General features: G+C 41.0%; 1 protein-coding gene across 3 annotated transcripts in view; it reads right to left on the reverse strand.

The window, feature by feature from the left end:
- The window catches only part of SCN5A (sodium voltage-gated channel alpha subunit 5), a 175,662-nt gene that overhangs the window by 116,657 nt on the left and 40,479 nt on the right, over positions 1 to 18,526 (reverse strand). For all 3 annotated transcript variants that reach the window (XM_050891806.1, XM_050891805.1, XM_050891807.1), the window contains exons 7-9: positions 18,207 to 18,270; positions 4,532 to 4,673; positions 2,686 to 2,883 (exon numbers count right to left, since the gene is read on the reverse strand). In XM_050891806.1, coding sequence (XP_050747763.1) covers positions 2,686 to 2,883; positions 4,532 to 4,673; positions 18,207 to 18,270 — 404 coding nt within the window. The remainder of the gene's footprint in view (positions 1 to 2,685; positions 2,884 to 4,531; positions 4,674 to 18,206; positions 18,271 to 18,526) is intronic.

Below are 18,526 nucleotides of genomic sequence, written 5' to 3' on the forward strand. Positions count from 1 at the left end.
CAAGGAAAGTGAAGGCACTTAACAGTCGTGTAAAGAATCAATCATGTATTTCAAGGAGTAGCGGTAGCTCTATCAAGCTGAGAGCACAACAAAACTTAATTCCTGTGGGAAATATCTTTCACGAGCAAGCTGCTTAGAGCAGAGAGGAGGAGGGCTCAGACACCGGTCTAGGCTGTTCTTCTTTTTTTTTTTCCCGAGTCAATTGATTTAATTGCTATGCTGAAGTGCTTTCTCTTCATAAAGATTCAGCAAGTCTTTTGGTGTTAAGTTCAGGTTTAGGAATGTGTTAGACCAATTGTGTAAATTAACTGATAGTCCCCAAGCAGGCCTATCAATTATATTTGTGCTCTCTTTATACTGCACAATGTAAAAGCTGGTCTAAAGAGTTTCAGTTTTCCTTTCTGATTGCCATCATATTTTATTGATCTAGAAAATATTGTAGGTTGTGCTACTAAGCATGCTGTACTCTTACTGCAAAATAAGCTAATTTTCAGTTTCTTAGCATTTTATTACCTATTGCTTGGGTTGAAATGCTTCTGCCCTGCATACCTTTTTCAGTTATTGAAAAAGGATTTGGACTCAACTGTTTCTCAGGGCATGGAGGATGTCTCCACGTCCTGCCTATCTATCTACCCTTTCTGGTTGGGTTCCTGTGGCTGGACCATGTCCTGCCCCTCAGGCATCGCAAGTCATAACCCACTGCGGTAACTCCCAGGGGCAGGAAAGGCATGTGGGACCAGACATGTCTGGCAAGGACGGGTGGTGGCTGAAGGATGGGAGAAAAGCTTAGCTCACGTGAGCCCTGACATGGAGATTATGTAGGAGACAGGACTTGAGGCAAGAACTTAGTGGCACAGTGAGAAAGTCAAAACCAAGATCTTGATAAAGGCTTGGAGAGCAAGATTAAAACTGAGTAGCCCTGACTGGGGCGAGACACCTGAGAAGGACATCTGAAAGCTACATGGTGCAGCCACCCAATTCACTTTCCTGAGCCTCTTCTTCCAGATGTCTAATTTGAGATGTTGGGGGTTGATTTGCAGAATTACTGGGCTTCACTAGTGAACACAATGGACCCCAATCACTCTACTCCTAAGTTACCTTTCCATAAGATTAGGATAACTCTCCAGGAGTATTACAAATACAAATGAGTATTTTTGAAGCACACCGAGTCTGAGCAGTGACAAGAGGCACTGAAAAACCTCTGAGGATGTTAGTCATTTTGTCTTTGAAGCGGGCTTTGAATGCCTGAGTCGGGAAGTCTGCTCGAGCTGGCCTAAGGCTACCGAACAAATGATGAGAAAGCAAAGAGCTGCCCTTCAGTCATGCACTGTCCACCCTTTGTACTGAATAGGGCACAGGAAAAATGAGACATGGTTGAAAAGACTATGTTATAAAGCATATAGACAAATGGGAACAATTTAGGTTTTCACAAGCAACCTTCATTTTGACACATTCTGACTTTCAGGGCTTAATGTTCCTTTTTTGTGTACATACAGGCTTAACTGAAATCAAAGCCTTCAAAAGGAAATTCTTAAATATCTTTAATTATAGCTGGGGTTACCAAAGTTGACTGTTATTAGGAAGAGCTCAGCTGGAGTCAAAACACATGAAAATTTGTATAAAATAGGTACAAATTGGAGCTCAGTTTGCTCCCTTAGGTTATGGCAGAAAGTTACTCTGTTCAAAGTGCCTGTACAGGGACTAAATTGCATTTACCTATTACTTAAACCATCAAAGAGGATCTTTAAAAGGACTTAAATGATGTATAAGCCTCTACTAGCACTTTGTCAAGGGTGAATTGCATTTTCTATTTTCTTTCCAAGGATTTAAATGGGCTTTGGATTAGGCCCTGAAGCCATATGTACCCAAAAGAAAATTATGTATATTAGTTTATATTGTGTATCGTGGATTTATTTCTCTGAACTACAGTGCTACGTGTTATTTCAGACTAATTTTCTTATTGTCATCTTGTTCACAGCACCCAGAATGTTCTCTTCGGCTGTTTAATAAAGGCTTTCTACCCCACACAAACCACATGCAAATTAATTAGTCTTATTAAGGCTATGTGGCTACATCCACCATTTGGCCTCCCTGTTTTGTTTAAACTTACAACATAACATTAAATCCATATCCTTTGTATAATTTGCAAAGCTTAACTTCAAGATCTGCCTGTTTATTTGTTCAGGAATGGAGTCGTATGTGCTTCAAACAGGTTATCCTACATCTTTGTATTCATTATTGGACAGTTGGATATTCATGGCAGCTTAAATGAGACAGTGAGGAAATGATCATGAGCTAAAGAGGTGGTGGAAGAAGGTTCAGCTGGGGCTACGGCTGAGCTACCAAAATAGCTGTTTTGTGTTCAAATGCAGATGTAGTTACACCATCATTAAAATGTCTTACATGCCGACCAATTTAAATTCCTCTGCTAGCATATGTGGTTCAGTTAAACCAGTACAACTGTGGATATGTAAACCCTAAATTGCCCCAGTCCTAGCAGAAAGAGCCATCATTTTTCTTTTAGAAAGAATGGTAATAACTCTGTCCAGGACAATGAACATTAAGCTGCTTTCAAGCAAACTCTTGCTTTGGTTATCCCATAAATGTAAAATAAAGAGAATGTGAATCTTAAGGTACCGTCTGTTCAAGTCACCCAAGGCTAATCATGTCACACCGTTTACTGACCTCCTGCTCTTTCTTTAACATCTCCATGGCTTCCCGAAACTTTCTTTCCTTCTCCTCTGTTTCAGCAATAGTGGCTTGATTCTGCTCTTCATACGCCATGGCCACAACAGCCAGAATCAGGTTAACCAGATAAAATGAGCCCAGAAAGATGACCAGCATAAAAAAAAGCATGTAGATCTTCCCAGCAGATCTGAGAGTCTGTAAGCACAAAAGTAAAATCACTAACACTATTTACAATTTTTTTTAAAAGAAAAAAAAAATTAATAATTTTTTTGAAAACTTAGTTTTACAATGTAATTGAATTCAGCCTTTGTTAATAGCCCAAACAGAATCCCTTTGATGACAAACAACAACCACATGCAAGGAAATAATCTTCTCACTAGTAAATTTTTATGCCTTAGTTGAAAATTATGTGCCTTGCAGTAAAATTAATTTCTAAAAGAAGAATGCTTTCCTCCTTTACCAAATATCTCTGCTGGTTTTCTTTCAGAATAGATAATCTTACAATGAGTTACAGTGAAAGCTTCCCCCAGATAGCTCAATCTATTTTTGTCCAGTGCATAGAAACTTTCCAAGCGGGATTCATGTTGTATCCCTTCAGATGTCTACAGTCTAGGTTCTTTACAGTCAGTGGGGAGAAAAAGATACTTCTAGGGTGTAACTCATCTGAACATTATTTAGACATCTGCCTCAGTATAAGAAGAACCAAACTTTGGGTGCCATTGACTGTATTGCCTGGTTCTTCACCAGATTTATAGGCATAACTGGAGTTTAGGGTAACAGGCTGAGCTTATATTACAGATATGTCCCATGTTCAATTACTTGATGCTAGTGATAGAAACCACTGTGTGATATTATAAGGTCAAATAATAAAAGGGAGTGATGTTCACCCTTAGTTGCCATGACAGTTTCAGTCTTCCAGACTTGTACATGCAGCTCTGGGCCAAGTAAGTGAGCACAGTTGTTTAAAGAATCTTCAATTTCATTGTTTTACATTTTCCTGAAACGAAATTGTATAACTGGCTGCATGTGAAGCTGAAATCCCCAATACCTTCAAAGATGTCTACCTCAGTACCTTCACAGTAGTGTCCGTCAGCACTAACTCCCTTGATTTCCTTATGAGCATGTTCTGGTTTTGGCAATTTTGAGATGCAAAAGTAAATCTGCAGTGGCTTCATGGACAGAGTTATGTCATTCAGTACCAAACTATCATATGTAGTTCTTCAGAGTTCTCATACGTTCCAGGAAATGCACGCTAAAATGAGCATTTACTAGCAGACCACCTTGCACACATGACTGTAAGTTGACTCTGACTCCATTTGTGCCTCTGGCTGTCAGGTGTCTGTGATGAAAAGCTTGCAGCAGGGAGAACTGAAACGTACCAGGCAGTCTTGGCATTTACTGAATTTGTGTTCATTATCATGCCTTGCAAAACCAGATATGCCAAGTACACAGGTGCTTCGCTAGTCCTTTTTTGAGCTGGACTCAAAAGATTAGTTCATGTTACACCAGCCATCAAAAAAATCATTAAGTGGTGACGTGGTGATCTTTCTTAAGTGGTGAACTTCATTTAGATTCAGGTGAATTATGCATTCAAAATGCCTTTATCTATCTCAGTACCAATTTTCCCCCCTTTCCCCAAACACCCAGCCTAATGTCTTCTGGTATCATCACTCCTAAGAAAAGAAATTAATTGTAACAATTGATGGTCATTCTCCAGAACACACACAGCACAGTTTACCTAATAATCAGCAATTCTTTCTTGTCTTTAATTATTGGATATATAACTGTAACAAGACGATGTGTTTATTTTAAATTTTTTAACAGTAATAAAACAATCTCATACCTGTTGATAAAGACGTTCCCAATAATCCTGAGTCATAAGACGGAACAAAGAGAGAAAGGCCCAGCCAAAAGTATCAAAGCTTGTGTAACCATGGTCAGGATTTTCCCCGGCCTTCAGACATATATAACCCTCAGGGCACGTGCTGCACAACATGAAAGACAATACATGAAATGCATTATAGATGGCTTCAACATGGAGAAAGGGGAACATACTGAATGCTCTTGATTAAGAGCACAGATCCTCAATGGTAAATTCCTTCACTGGATGAAACCACAGGAAAGAGGTGGATGCTAACTTCACAATACCAAAGATCTTTGCAACCTTATTTTTTCTTTGAAAGGATAAACTGGAAAATGGTAACCATAGCTCGAGCTGTAATGGCAAATGAGCGCCTAGCATTTCAGATATTTGCAATAGACCGGAATTAGGTGCCTAAGCAGGAATTTAGTGCTTAAATATGATTTCTCTTGGCACTTATTCCTAATTAAGAATCATAAGCTTGGTGTCTCCTGTTATAGTTGTGGGTAATACTGTGATGGTGAACCTGCTTTTCTGGTTACGTAGTCTGACGCTGGCTGGAGGACACCAGTGTGTGCCATCTGAGCACCTTCCTGATTGCTTACTGTGCCTGACCTTGCACTCACCCCCTGCAAGGACTAAATCTTTAATCTAAGAAACCCAGCCCTTTGTTCCACTCACTGTCATAGTCTGGGGTCATGATATTTTTTCTGTTTTTGCCAGGAAAACGTTTTCCTTGTGTGTCTTGCAGATTCATGTATTAAATGGCATGCAGATAGCATGAATTTCACTGGCTCTCATTAAACTTTGAGACTCTTTACAAGTAATTTTCTAGCCCCGTATGCCAGAAGAGAAAAAGAATGCTCTCAGTGGTACTATGTAAGTACGGAATTGCATCATCAAGTGAAACACAAGGTAGAAGAGATCCCGGGTCAACGAGGCACTCTCTCTCCCAGAACAGTGCAATATGATTAGTCAAAAGACTCCACAACTCTTGCATATCACAAGCCGCTTTCCAAATATAAGATATGCCCCATCAAAAACTGAAGACATAGGGCAATATGCAAAGGCTTACTACTGTATGTATCACAGGAAGAGAATACGAGATCAAGGACGTTGCCAGTGTCCTGGAGCCCTACAGTATCTGGTTATTTGTTAGGTGGGAACCATCTAACTATCTGGAGAAGCAGATCTCAGCAGAGCTTGCAGTAATGCCAGCTCTCTCTGTTCTCTTTATGCTTCAGACAGAGGTGAACCTGGTACGATTTGGTGCAAATTCTAGCTAAAACACAACTAGGGATGGTTGGAACAAGAGGGATTCTGAAAGCACTTTGTCAGAGATCAGAGACATTGAGAGAGATCAACTTCCAGGCAGTGTTTTGATAACAGAGCAATACCCTCTGTCCTGGCAGATGGTGAGTTTGATGTTCTGCCTGTCAGATGGAGGAATCAAGGTTTTCTGAACTGCCTTCAGATAGGATGATTATTGTAATATGCAGCCATTTTAGACACATCACCAGTCATGTAGAGTGTATCCAATGTGTACAGCTTTTAACTTTTTTTTCTCCCAGCAAAAACCCATAGAGTGTTTCAATCACTGCTATTTTTTTACCAAAACAGAATATTGCCACAAATTGAAATGCAAAGCAGTAATATAAATAATGCAAAGTAATTGCATCACGCAAAAAAGAAATTGACTCCTGAGAAAGCAGAGTGTGTCTCAGTGTGAAAATCAAGAACTGTTTTTTTTAAATATCAATTTTGTACTGATATAAATCAAATCTCTACAGCACAGGATAGCAACCCTGTATTGCATGTCAAGATGAGAATACATTGCTATAGGTTTTGAAGTTATACAAATCTATGGTGTCAGCCACCAACATTAGACATTCAACAACACTTTAAGAAGCTTAATTTAATATCATTAGTCAAGCACAAATTTTTACGTAAGTCTGCTTTGAACACTGAAAAAAGGAGTGCTGAAGCATTGCAAAATGTGCGCATATCCTTATTTGCAGTAGTCTTCAGAAAAAGCAATAAAAAATGAAAAAGAACAGTTGCTATTTAATTAATTAAATGTAACACACAAGTGAGAATATAATAAGTGATTCTGTCACCTTAGGTAGAGCCAAGTTAGTTTATATCAGTTGAGAATTTAGACAATAGTAACTATATCTCACAAAGAAAGAAAAAGAGAGATGTTTCTAATTTTTTTCCCTGCCAGCCTATAAATGCCTCCTTCTAGATCTTTCCTACTTTGACTACCTATTGTTTCCTGGTAAGAGCCACATTTGAATAAAAATTACAGTAACATTACTGAGTTAGAAGAGAATAAAATGCAGAAATCTCAGCTTTTTTCCTCTAAAATATGCAGATGCACACTGAATCTCTCTTGTATATCCACGTCCTATTTTGAGGCAGCCTTTTCACTAAATCTCCTCTCTCCCAAAGGCAGCATCTGCTGTCACTCTCTGCCATAGAGACATGAGATTTCTGCCTCTGATCTGCTGCTGCAGGCAGCCTTCAGTGCCTGTGACATGCTGCTGACACTGTTCAAGAGCTCTGAGAAACGGATCCTCTGGGTTCCCGAGAAGGAAACCCTTTCCGCTTGCTTGCCCTAAGACATCATGCCCAGACGGGACATGAAAGTTTTGTAAGGCTCATTCCTTTTGCCATGAGAAAATGACTGCACTCACACGCTATGATTGGCTGGAAACTGAGTGATCATGTCTAGAGGTGGACAGCCTTTCGTTAGTCTTCCACGAAAGACCAATCCCAAGTGGCTCCATTGAGCTGGTCTCATCGCTCATATTTTAACGTTATTACTAATGGCTAAAACATCTGAATACAGCTGTGAGAAACTCGATGGTGATTACTTTAATAGCGAACTTAAGCCTAGGCAGGGCAGTCAGCTGGAAATTAGGTTTCATCTAGAATAAGTTCCCTAAAATCTTAGGCTAAATGGAAATTTTGCCATTAATTTCAATATGAGAGAGAGAGACTTTCCTCTTAATCTCTTCACCATTTTGAACAAGAGAGTCTGAAAGAAAGGAGATATTAGGAGCATTGCACTTAGATGTATTTTCATAGGAACCTCTTGGCACCATGACATTAGAGGTTCCAAAGTCACTCTTAGGTTCATTGCCAATGTTGTTTCCTGGGGAAACTCTGTTTTGATGCAGAAGAACATTAGAGCAACTGCTCAGAGCACTTTACCACAACTGCTTGGAAAGCCCTAGGACATGGAGATGCAACTCCTCTGGCTGTGAAAGTGAGCAATGGTACCTCAGAAGAATATTTTGTTTATCATACAGTTAGCATTTTTTCATGTTTCATTCTGTCTTTATGTGTCTCTAAAACCTTTTCAACTCAGCAGTAGATTGCTGGTGTGAAAAGATCTGTCTGACTCCGCAGTGAGTGTACACGGTTCTCTAATATTATGTTCAGGTGTAAGAGCATTCAAACAAGGTGTCTTCAGCACGAAAAGCATGAACTCCAGCTCAAAAATGCTATTAACGTTAGCTCACATCCTTCTTATGGAGACTAGACACTTGAGACAAAATATGCTACTTTTCAACTCCTTATTCTTGCTCACCCTCTTTTGCAGCCAAGAGAAGCGATAACCGATGGGTATGGGAACGCGTTAAAAACACGGTGAGGAAAACAAAATGTTGCTTCCCAGAAAAACACTCTACAGAAATTTAGGTGTAAGACTCTCACATCAGAATATTATTCTGCAACTGACACCATTTCGTCTGAGGATTTTTTTTAAGGAGTCTCAAGATTTTGCTGAAGCATCTTCGATGTATAATATTAAGCCTTCCCCTTCAGATTTTTTAGCAAACTCTGTAGCTTCTTTTACCTCGGGGAAGCATTACACAGGATTGCACTCTCCTCCGATGTACAGGGATGGGCAACAACAACAAGCTACATAAATATAACATCCTCCACAGGAGCCTCACAGGATGTTGTTCAATTGATCACAATAAAATTAGTGTCATTGATTCAGAAAAGTTAAAAGCATCAGTCTACCTACCTATCCATCAGGCTGTAATCACCATTGTAAGCTGGCATTGGTACAGGAAATTAAAGAACATAAGAAACAGCTTTGTTTTTGTCCTGGTTTCGGCTGGGATAGAGTTAATTTTCTTCTTAGTAGCTGGTACAGTGCTGTGTTTTGGATTTAGTGTGAAAATAATGTTGATAACACGCTGATTTTTTAGTTGTTGCTAAGTAGCGCTTATCCTAAGTTAAGGATTTTTCAGTTTCCCATGCTCTGCCAGCAAGCAGGTGTGCAAGAAGCTGGGAGGGAGCAGAGCTGGGGCAGCTGACCTGAACTAGCCAAAGGGATATTCCATACCATAGAACGTCATGCCCAGTGTATAAACAGGGGGGAGTTGACTGGGAGGCTCAGATTGCTGCTGGGGCATCGGTCAGCGGGTGGTGAGCAATTGCATTGTGCATCACTTGTCTTTTCTTGGGTTTTATTTCTCTTTTTTTTTTTGTTATATTCCTTTTCATTACTATTATTACTATTATTGTATTTTTATGATTATTATTGTTAGTATTCTATTTTATTTTACTTTAGTTTTTAAACTGTTCCTATCTCAACCCACGAGTTTTACTTTTATTCAATTCTCCTCCCCATCCCACTGGGAGGGGGAGGAGTGAGCAAGCGGCTGTGTGGTGCTTAGTTGCTGGCTGGGGTTAAACCACAACACTTTTAAATAACACCGACTGGGAATGCCAAAGAGTTGTAGCTGAGGGGCATAATTACAAAATGCTCTGTCTCAAGAGTTTAATCTAGGCAAGTCAAGTAACCTGCTGATCCAGACTGTAGTGGCCAATAGGGTTGTGCAATAAAAGAAGATTGGTAAAACAACCGTGTGCTGGACTGTAACATTCAGACCCTGAAACGGGCTCTCCACAGGGAGGGCTGTCCATGTGTTATCAGGAGTTAGCATCAAACAGCTGCTGATGTCAGCTACGACATCTGTAAGGTAAAGGCTGCACTTCCCTTTGGTTTAGGTTGCAAAGGCACACTATGGCTTGCTACACCGAACTGCTTATGAAAGAAGCAATAATGGGAGATAAAGTGCATACCATAGACACACCAAAAATTAAAAAATCAAAACCATATTGTGGTAAAGGCCCCTTAGTGTTCCTGCTTAGGTCACAGCTGAAGCCCAAGAAGGCAGAAACCAAGGTGAAATGTTTATAGCTGACATCCTTGACACATGGCTAATTCCAGAGGAATGGAAACCACCCTGGTGAGCACGGTGGGGTTTCAAAGCCTGACAGTAAGGACAGACGGTGCCCATGGCCTCCAAAGCTTGTTGATGTGCACGGTAGAGTTTTCCTCAACCTGCTTTTTTGTGCTAAAGTCCTCAGGCCGCAAAAGAGAGGCTTAGATCTCCTTTAGGTCACAGGTCTGAGTGTTTTTCTCTGCACTTTCCATGTTTTCTCACTTCCCTTGGCTTTAGACCAGCAGCCAAATAAGGAGTGCATACTCTGCAGTGGTTGTGGGGGAACAAAGATCCCTAGACTAACATTTGCTCCTACCTGACAAGATGAAACTACCCATTCTGAAACAGGCCAATATTTTTAAAAATGGATGTTGTAAGGGCGACTGGGCATGTAGGAGAAAGGGGCTGAAGGCAGCTGAAAAGCCGGGCATTGCCGTCAGCGGGTGCTCAGTCTGCCTGAAAGTCACAGGTCGCTCTCCTTCCCCTGCTCTTTCTTGTTTTGTTATATTAAAGACTAGTCATGGTTAGAGCGTCTGACTTACAATTCCCCATTAATTACCATCTAAGAGCCAACATCTGACTCACAGAGGCATGCTTCACATTGGATAGGTCTGACTAGGAGCCCCCAGCAGCTCTCACTCCAGGCATTTAAGGGGTCACAGAGAATTTGAAGGGCTTTTTTTAAAGCAAGGGGTGCCAATGGTCTGAAAGGAAGGAAATGCAAACAAATCCAACCAAATGCTGCAGGAGGTAAAAAAAAAAAAAAATGAAGAAGAAGAAGAAGAAAAGCTCAGAATAAAGAGCAACATCGACCAGGAGCTGAAACTGGAGGAGAAAAGGGAAGGAGGTGCCCATGAGCAGGCTTGCTCACAGGCTCGGAGCACCCGCTGACCTGTGCATGCCGCTGACTTGTATCCAGGAAAAAAGTTTCAGCCTCCCCCACTGGCTACTTGCTCAGGCAGATGGAAAACCACTGGTTTCAGCCTGAGACATCAGACTCCTCCATGCACGCACACAAGCAGCAAGAGGAAGAACTCCCACTGCTGCAATATGGCTTTTTTAGACCTCATGCTGCAGCAAGGTAAGCAAACTCTCATTTCTTCTCACTCAATCCAGTGGCCAGACACTGGATCTTCTGTCTAACCGATCAAACAAAATGTAGGGCAATAATTTATTATCATAACCATGATGGTAGATTACTGCTTAAAGAAGACTGTAGCCCCTAGTAAGTCTGCTTCTCATGTGGCTGATGAGCTTATTACAGCTTTAACTAAGAGGTAATATTACCCATCCTTAAGAATTGAGTGGATTTGGATTTAATCCCTACTGCTGCTGTTTAACCAGAGACATGATCTTCCAAATACACAACTGATCCCTAGGACTGGGAACTGTTATTGTTGCCCTTAAGCCTGTATAATACCTAAGGTTATGCCCATGGCCCCTGCAGCATCTTTCAGGTGACATACTTGCTTTCTGTTTTTTCTCATACTCAAGCGAGAGGTTTTCTCACCATGAGCAAACCACCCTCATTCTCTTGTCACTGTAACCAATACAGAGTAGATGGAAAAGTTTATGCGATTTACATCAGAATCTAGTTAAATTCATTTAAGGTATTCTGTACAGCCTGAAGGTTTGTAATAAATTCATTAATATTGCTTACTAATCTGGGGTGTAATTACATTATTAGCTCTGGTAGTATAAACAACAAGCTTCATTCTTTCCAAAATACCCTCACTTTGCTAACATTTGAAGAAGTCACATTTCGGAACTGTATCCCCTTCCTCTCTCCACCAGCCTTTCCAGCCTTTCCCACCCATCAGCCAGCTGTACCCCATCAGATTGAATTTGGCAAGTGTTATGAACACACCAGTCCCACTAGGCAGCTGCCCAGGAACCCATTCATGCAGCAAGTTAAACACACACTGCCAGACCATGACCTGCCTGACAAAGTTGACTAGTCCAGAGATCACCTGCAACTGGTTGTTTCTCCTGACCTTACCCATACCTGTCACTTCCCAGGAGTATATATGTGCAGCTAAAACACCTGAGCACCATCTTCACCCCACCCATCCATGGACTGCACCTCTGAAATGTAAACCATCCAAGGCAAGGGTATTATTCTCACCCTACTTGTCTAGTATCCAACACAAATTGGCCTGAATCTGGGGCCTCCTTATGTTAAGAAAAGAAGTAATAATATTAATAGTAATAATAATAACAACAACAACAATAATAATAATGCCACTAATACAGATTCAACTTCAGGCAACTCAGAGTAAATAAAATAAAAGAATCGACTGGGTGCATTATTCTCTGGTGCAGTTCCCCAACTTCCAGCGCAGCTGGGGTGGTGTTACTGTGCACGTTTGCTTGTAGTCAGAGGACTAAGAGCTGTGGGAGAGCATGCTGTCTGACATGTTCTTCTGGCGCACATACACATTGTTCCAGGCTCTCTGCCTGCCAAGGGCTGGGCGAGAGCTGCAGCGCTGGGCTGTGCAAAGTAGCGTTGGTGGAAGCATCTGATAGCAGCACTGCTCCTCATTACAGTGCATGTTTCTTCTCTACCCTTGAGGGGTGTGATAAGCCTTTGCAAGGGACTTTAAATCACCACGTGGAGGATGCATAAAGGCAAAGGATTGTTACTATAGCTTAGAGAGATCAAAGTGCTGCATCACTATGCATGCCATAATGAGTACGCTGACAGTATGGGGGTGTGGAGAACCTACCATCAAAATGTTGCTTTCGGTACTCGTGGTGACTATGAAAACAGGCATCTGATGCAATTTTATGTGTTGGTATTAATTACCTTAGTAAAATGCCACAACACAAAAGGAAACAAAGTTTTTTTCTGATGATACTTTAGAAAGAGTTAGAACTCACTCAAAAACTTTGAGGAGCACTACACCACGTGGTCATTCCTTCATCCCTTATATGCAATAAGCTCAGTGACAGCAGAATTTACCAAACCATATAGAATCTTGCCCCATGCTGTACATTATTTTAATGTACCCTGTTAAGAAAAATCAAGGTCATAGTGAGGATAAAGGTAGCTAAAGTTTCTATAGCAACAGTTACTAGGATGCAGTTGCCAAAGGTGCTTTCTTGTTGCATCCTGAAGTAGCTTTACTGGCTGCTTTTCCTTCCTGTTCACTAGTCTTTTCGGTAATATCAGTACAGACACGATGCAAATGTGCTTTCATTGTCAGTATGATCTTGTAGACTATTCCTGCCTACGAGCTGAATATACAGGACATATCATGTGAAAAGGAAAAAAAAAAAATTAAGCAGTCTGACCTTGAGATCTGAAGGGGACATAATTGACTTAAAACATGCACACTTTTCTGAAAAGCCAGCTCCCTGTTGTAGTTGCAAGTGAAAAAGTGAAAAGTACAAAGATAAGTTTCTCTTTTTTGTCTGCTTGTTTACTTTGTACATTGATAGCATCTTGTCTGTTTCTCTTTCTCCTAATGGACAAATTTCCTTGCTGTTTCTATTGCTCTTCCAAACCTTCGGGCAGAAGGGGAAGAAAAAAAAGCAATCTAAGCACAGCAGAAAAATGTCCCTGTGAAATTACAGGATAAAACTGGAAATGCTTTAGAGCTGACATGTATCTTCCTTTCTCACGGACAGATAATTCCAAGCTGCTGCAGCCCCCATAAGTCTTTACTCTGTGGGGAAGCACGGGACTCCGCAGCACTGGTCATCTCATTAGAATGAACGGTTAATAGTCATGGAGAAGGAGCAAGCCGTAATTGCATGGGCGGCATGAAGAAGGTTGGTGCAGCCTGACATGAAAGGGTTCCCACAGCCCACTCGCTGGGAGATTTGGTCTGATGATCGCAGCAGGGCGATGCTTGGTAGAGGCACTGCTGATGTGCTCTAGCAGGATGCCTCGTTGGATCTGAAGGTGGGATCAGGACTGCATCTCCTCCTGAGAGCAGTGCCCTTGGAGGCTCCCTCACTTCTTGCCTGGTGTTGGCCATGTCCCATTACCTGGGGCCAGGCACTGAGTGCCGGGGTTTGTCCTTGCTGTAGGTCCCTGAGCACACCTTAAAGCGCTGCGTCCAACTACAGGCCTTCCCTTTGGCACTTTCACCATAAATACTCATCCGTGGATACGTGGTAATTTTGCCCTCAAGGGCCACTTTCACACAATAGGGTAGATGCCTTCAAAAGGCCCGTGATGCCTGATTATAGGCAGTCTATGGTGCTGCTTGCTGTCACCTGCTGTTCTGTAGCCCTTGCAAAGCATAGTCCACTTGATCCTAAGACTGGATTTCACAAAGGCCAGAGCAGCTTTCAGCTTCTGCTCCTAGCTAAGATGTTCCAAACATTTGATCACTGTACGGGATCTTTTACGGACCTTCCTCAGGGCTAAAACAAGGTGTTCAAAATTGGATGAGCTATACACTGGGAATTTAATTGAAAAGCAAATTTATAGAATTTGTAATCGTTTTGAAAATCAGACTATCTGAGCTTTCTCCAATTCTTTTAACCAAATCAAATAAAAGAAGCTGACATTGCAAAGAGAACCAACTTTGATAAATCCCAGTCCAGCCACATCCAAAAGAACAACCAAATTTAACCCCGAAACACATCTAGAAACAAGAATAATTCTGCTAATATACTACATTTTCTTTGTTAAAAGAGCCTTGCTGTTAGCACTGCTTCCCATGTCTGACCAATCTGTGACACACACCTCAGAGCAGAGGATTTTTCCATTAACGTAGTGCTCTGAATGTGCTTGTTGTGAAACACTGAGCACGCATCACTAGCATTCATTTTGAGCCAAAGAACATCTTTGATCACAATCATTTGATTTTCTCTCTTCTCCAAACATTACTTCTTGTTTCCATGGGACTCTGTTCCTTGTAAATACAAAGCAAATTCTTGCAGTACATCAAGGGGAAAAATGCAGTTGGATAAACAAAATGAAAAACAACACAAAAGTTCTTTTTGATTAAATGAAGAAAAATCAAATTTCAGGTATCCCGAAGAAAGTTTCTGAGGCATCACATGGGAAACCCCACAGACAGGTTAGTCCTTGTGCAACTAAGAAATATGCCATCTCCCCGACATTCCTACCATGTCTCTGCAGCATGATTTTTAAAGTAGCTTCTTGAGGTTGCTTGAGCATACCTAAAAACAAATAAATGTTTTTTCTTCCATCTGCCAGGTTAAGTACTAGAGACATGTTTGCTGCTGCTGAGTGACATACATCTATTCAAATCCCTTCTGAACTAGAATCAATATTAGCTAGATCCATTACCTCCTGCTTTATTGGCAGTTTGGGTGCTTGTTCAGAAAACAGTCCCTCCTAGTAATGTAATAAAGCCCCCACCTTGGAGATAATTAGGTTGTCTGTGATATAGCATCCACTGATGATCATTTCCCTGCTGATTTTGGCCTGCTACTCCAGCTCAGGTTGCAGTCTCCATCACTACACACTCTTACATCAGACCATCTGAGTCTCATCACCTAATAATTGCCATAGTAGATTTATTTAGGTTTTTTTTTTTCTCTTCTATAACAACAGCAACCAGCCAAACCTCAGTGTGTCATTAACATGCTTTTAAAAATGCACTAAAATGGCTCTGTCAATTACCTCGAGATTTAATATCCCGGCCACAACACAGATATCCCTCACTCTAACAACAAATCCCTCTGGGAGTGCACACATGACACTGCCCTTTCCCGTATTTCCTTTGGGTCCTCAGCATACCCCAGAGGCTAAAAAATTCAAGCTCCAAACTGGGAGCAGAAGAAGCTCCACAAATGCTCTGACCACTCAGACATGGCCTTGCCAGCTGTCTTTCCCTACTCCACCTTCCTGATGCCTTGATGGGTTCCCAACTTAAGCATCCTCACTTGTCATTAATTTAATTGCTAATAGATGGGGGAACCACAATCTGATGCATCCACTCACTCTTAACTCACCTCCCCTGATCCTATGGTGCAACCTGTCCCAAAAGGTCCCGTGTGTTGAGATTTTGTGTTTTACTATTGAACACACTTGCTCTTGGCTTTGGCCATTGAAGGATAAGAGAAAACAAATCCACTCTGTTAGATACGTCAGCCTGTAAATGATGGTCTCTCTACTCTAACAGGTGGGAATACATGACTTTGCAAGTCCCCTGAGGCCTTAGGATCATCTTCCTAATTATCTTCATGTCTTTAAACAACAGGAGTGGATGACTGGCAGGAACTCTGTGCAAGGTATAACAGATGAGACAACACTTGCTAGCCTTTAGCTAAAAAACCAGTATAAGTAGGAATTTTTATTTCCCATTTTTAGGCATTTAAAACCAAACCTTACCCAGTGGTATTTAATACTTAACTAAAACAGCAAGAGGCTGAAGAAGAAAGAACTGATGCATAAAGGGAAAGTAGGTTTCCCTTAATGGCACAAACACTGATAGTTTTGATGTGTTTATCAAAATAAGCACACGGACTCTAGGTGTGGGGGTGGCATTTTCCTCTTCTTATACATGAGAGCTGGAAGTTCTCCCCTGGCTGTTTCAGGCTGTGACTCTCTCATGGGCATAGTGCCTCCATTGGAGGTTTTCTCCAATCATGGCTTTTTGCTGACACATTGCAATCTATTGACTTTCTACGGAAGGGAATAAGGGTGGTTTTGCTAATATGTCTTGCTAGAACCCAACCCTTAAATCCATACAGGCTACTAACATATAGATGCTCCATGGATATTGGATTGGTATTTAACTTCCCACCACTTGGCCAATTCCAAAGCAGTAGTTCCTAAACTACGCCTCACAAACTACCTATAATCTAATCAACCCTTGCAACATTGCTCATGACTTTAGCAGCCTGCCACCACCACAGTTCAGGTCATCAGAGAGAACAATATATAATATTAAGTGATGTGCAAAATATTGTTGCTGTGCAGAACATTTTTTGCTCAATATTATTGCCTATTGGCTAGCAAAGGCTACACCAGCATAGGTAGATTGCCAAATCCTGGGATCCCCAGGAAACATCCCAATAGTCTTGGAGTCCAGCCTCAGCCTGGATAAATGCAATGTATTACAATCAACAAAGCACTTAATTAACGAATGCTGACATTGTACCTTCCGTGGAACAAACAAAGAGGAAAGCATGGCCCTCTGCCCAAGGAGCTTACAGTCTAAATTTGATTGGCAATAGAGATCAGACACAGAAGACGGGCAGAAGGAAGGCTGACACTTCAGCTTTCCCTTTGTCTTATGTAAATACAGATATAGACAGTGCCAGCAGAAAGTAAAGTGTGTCTCTCCAGGACCCCATGGCTTTTCTCGCCCTCCTGTCCAGAAGGAAGTTTAGATTTTATCTTCCCTTCATCTTCCTGCTGTCTCCCTGTGCCCACATGCCTCTTTTCACATTAAGTTCTTCCTAATTTAAACCCTATTTTTTTTTTCAGTCTTCTACATTTAGTTCTACCAACTCAAAACATCTCCCTCCAAAAGCAGATCATCTCACCTCCTCCCCTCACTTGACCTAGGTCATCCACCTCCCTGGTTCAAATACTCTCACATATTTAGATCAAAAGCTCATCTATCCCACCACTCTAAGGTCTTTTCTTCTTTTTCCTACAACTCCTAATAGCCTACAATCTTTGCACGGCTTATAATCTCCTCTGCCCACACAAGATCCCATCTCTCTCCATCCCATCTGAACTGTTCCATTTCCATCAAGATCATGAGAACCTGTCAAATAAAATCACACTCTCAGACAATGGGCTTAGACCCTGAGGACTGGATGCAGGAGGAACTGTTAGCATCTACAGATGGTAGGGATATGAATAAAGTCCTTTATGCAGAGTAAATTGGTGTACCACAGGAATTATTCTGGATCTCTTCACTGTCTATACTATAGGAAAATGAAACACGCGTAGTCTATAAACATATCATGTACAAATGTAGATCACAACTCAAAACTGAGTACCTTCCCACCTCCAAAGCATGTTATTTTGGGGACTAGCATTTGTTGATTTGTTCATCTTCCTTTGCCAAAAGCCAAAAATTCATCATCAGCCTAAATCCCTCCAGCTTTTCTGTTTCCATTCCTGTTTCATTTCCTTTAAAATACTCTCCACTCAGCCAAAGTGTTACTTAGTTTTCACTATTTTTTTTACTGAGAAATTTAAACGTATTGAAAAAGAACTGTAATAAGGCCCCTAAAGATTTTAGACCCGAATAAGTGACACACAAAAACTTCTCTTCCCTGCAGTTCAGAAAATAGTATTACTATGCACAATATTGTCATTATCCTCTCTCCTATTATGTCTGACACAGGGAAGTTGAAATATCTACTTCATGCTGGTGAGAAGTGGACAGAACTGAAGGAAAATGTAGGGGGAAAAAAAAACCACAACAAAAACAAACCAGAAGTGAAGATATTTTTAAAGCACTTACCCAGCATCAGTGCTATTGCCACACAGTAACACATCTTCTGTACCATTTTTTATGAAATAGTTCACTGCAACAGAAATAGAGAAATGGCTTTTTAACAAGTACATTCTGGGAATGATAACATTGACAAACATCATCCACCAACCAGCATATTCAATTCGGACAGTAATTGAGAGATGAGTGACATGATTTTGCTTTGTTTTGCTAATTTTAACTTTTATAAATTGTAAAAAAAAAATATATTTTTTCAAAGCTCTTTAAGCACTTGCTGTTTGTATTCTAAATCTGACCGGTTTAATAAGGTGGCAGCAGGGCTGTGGGCA

Source organism: Gymnogyps californianus, chromosome 2 (assembly GCF_018139145.2).
Source record: "Gymnogyps californianus isolate 813 chromosome 2, ASM1813914v2, whole genome shotgun sequence".
In the NCBI taxonomy this organism is placed as follows: Eukaryota; Metazoa; Chordata; class Aves; order Accipitriformes; family Cathartidae; genus Gymnogyps; species Gymnogyps californianus.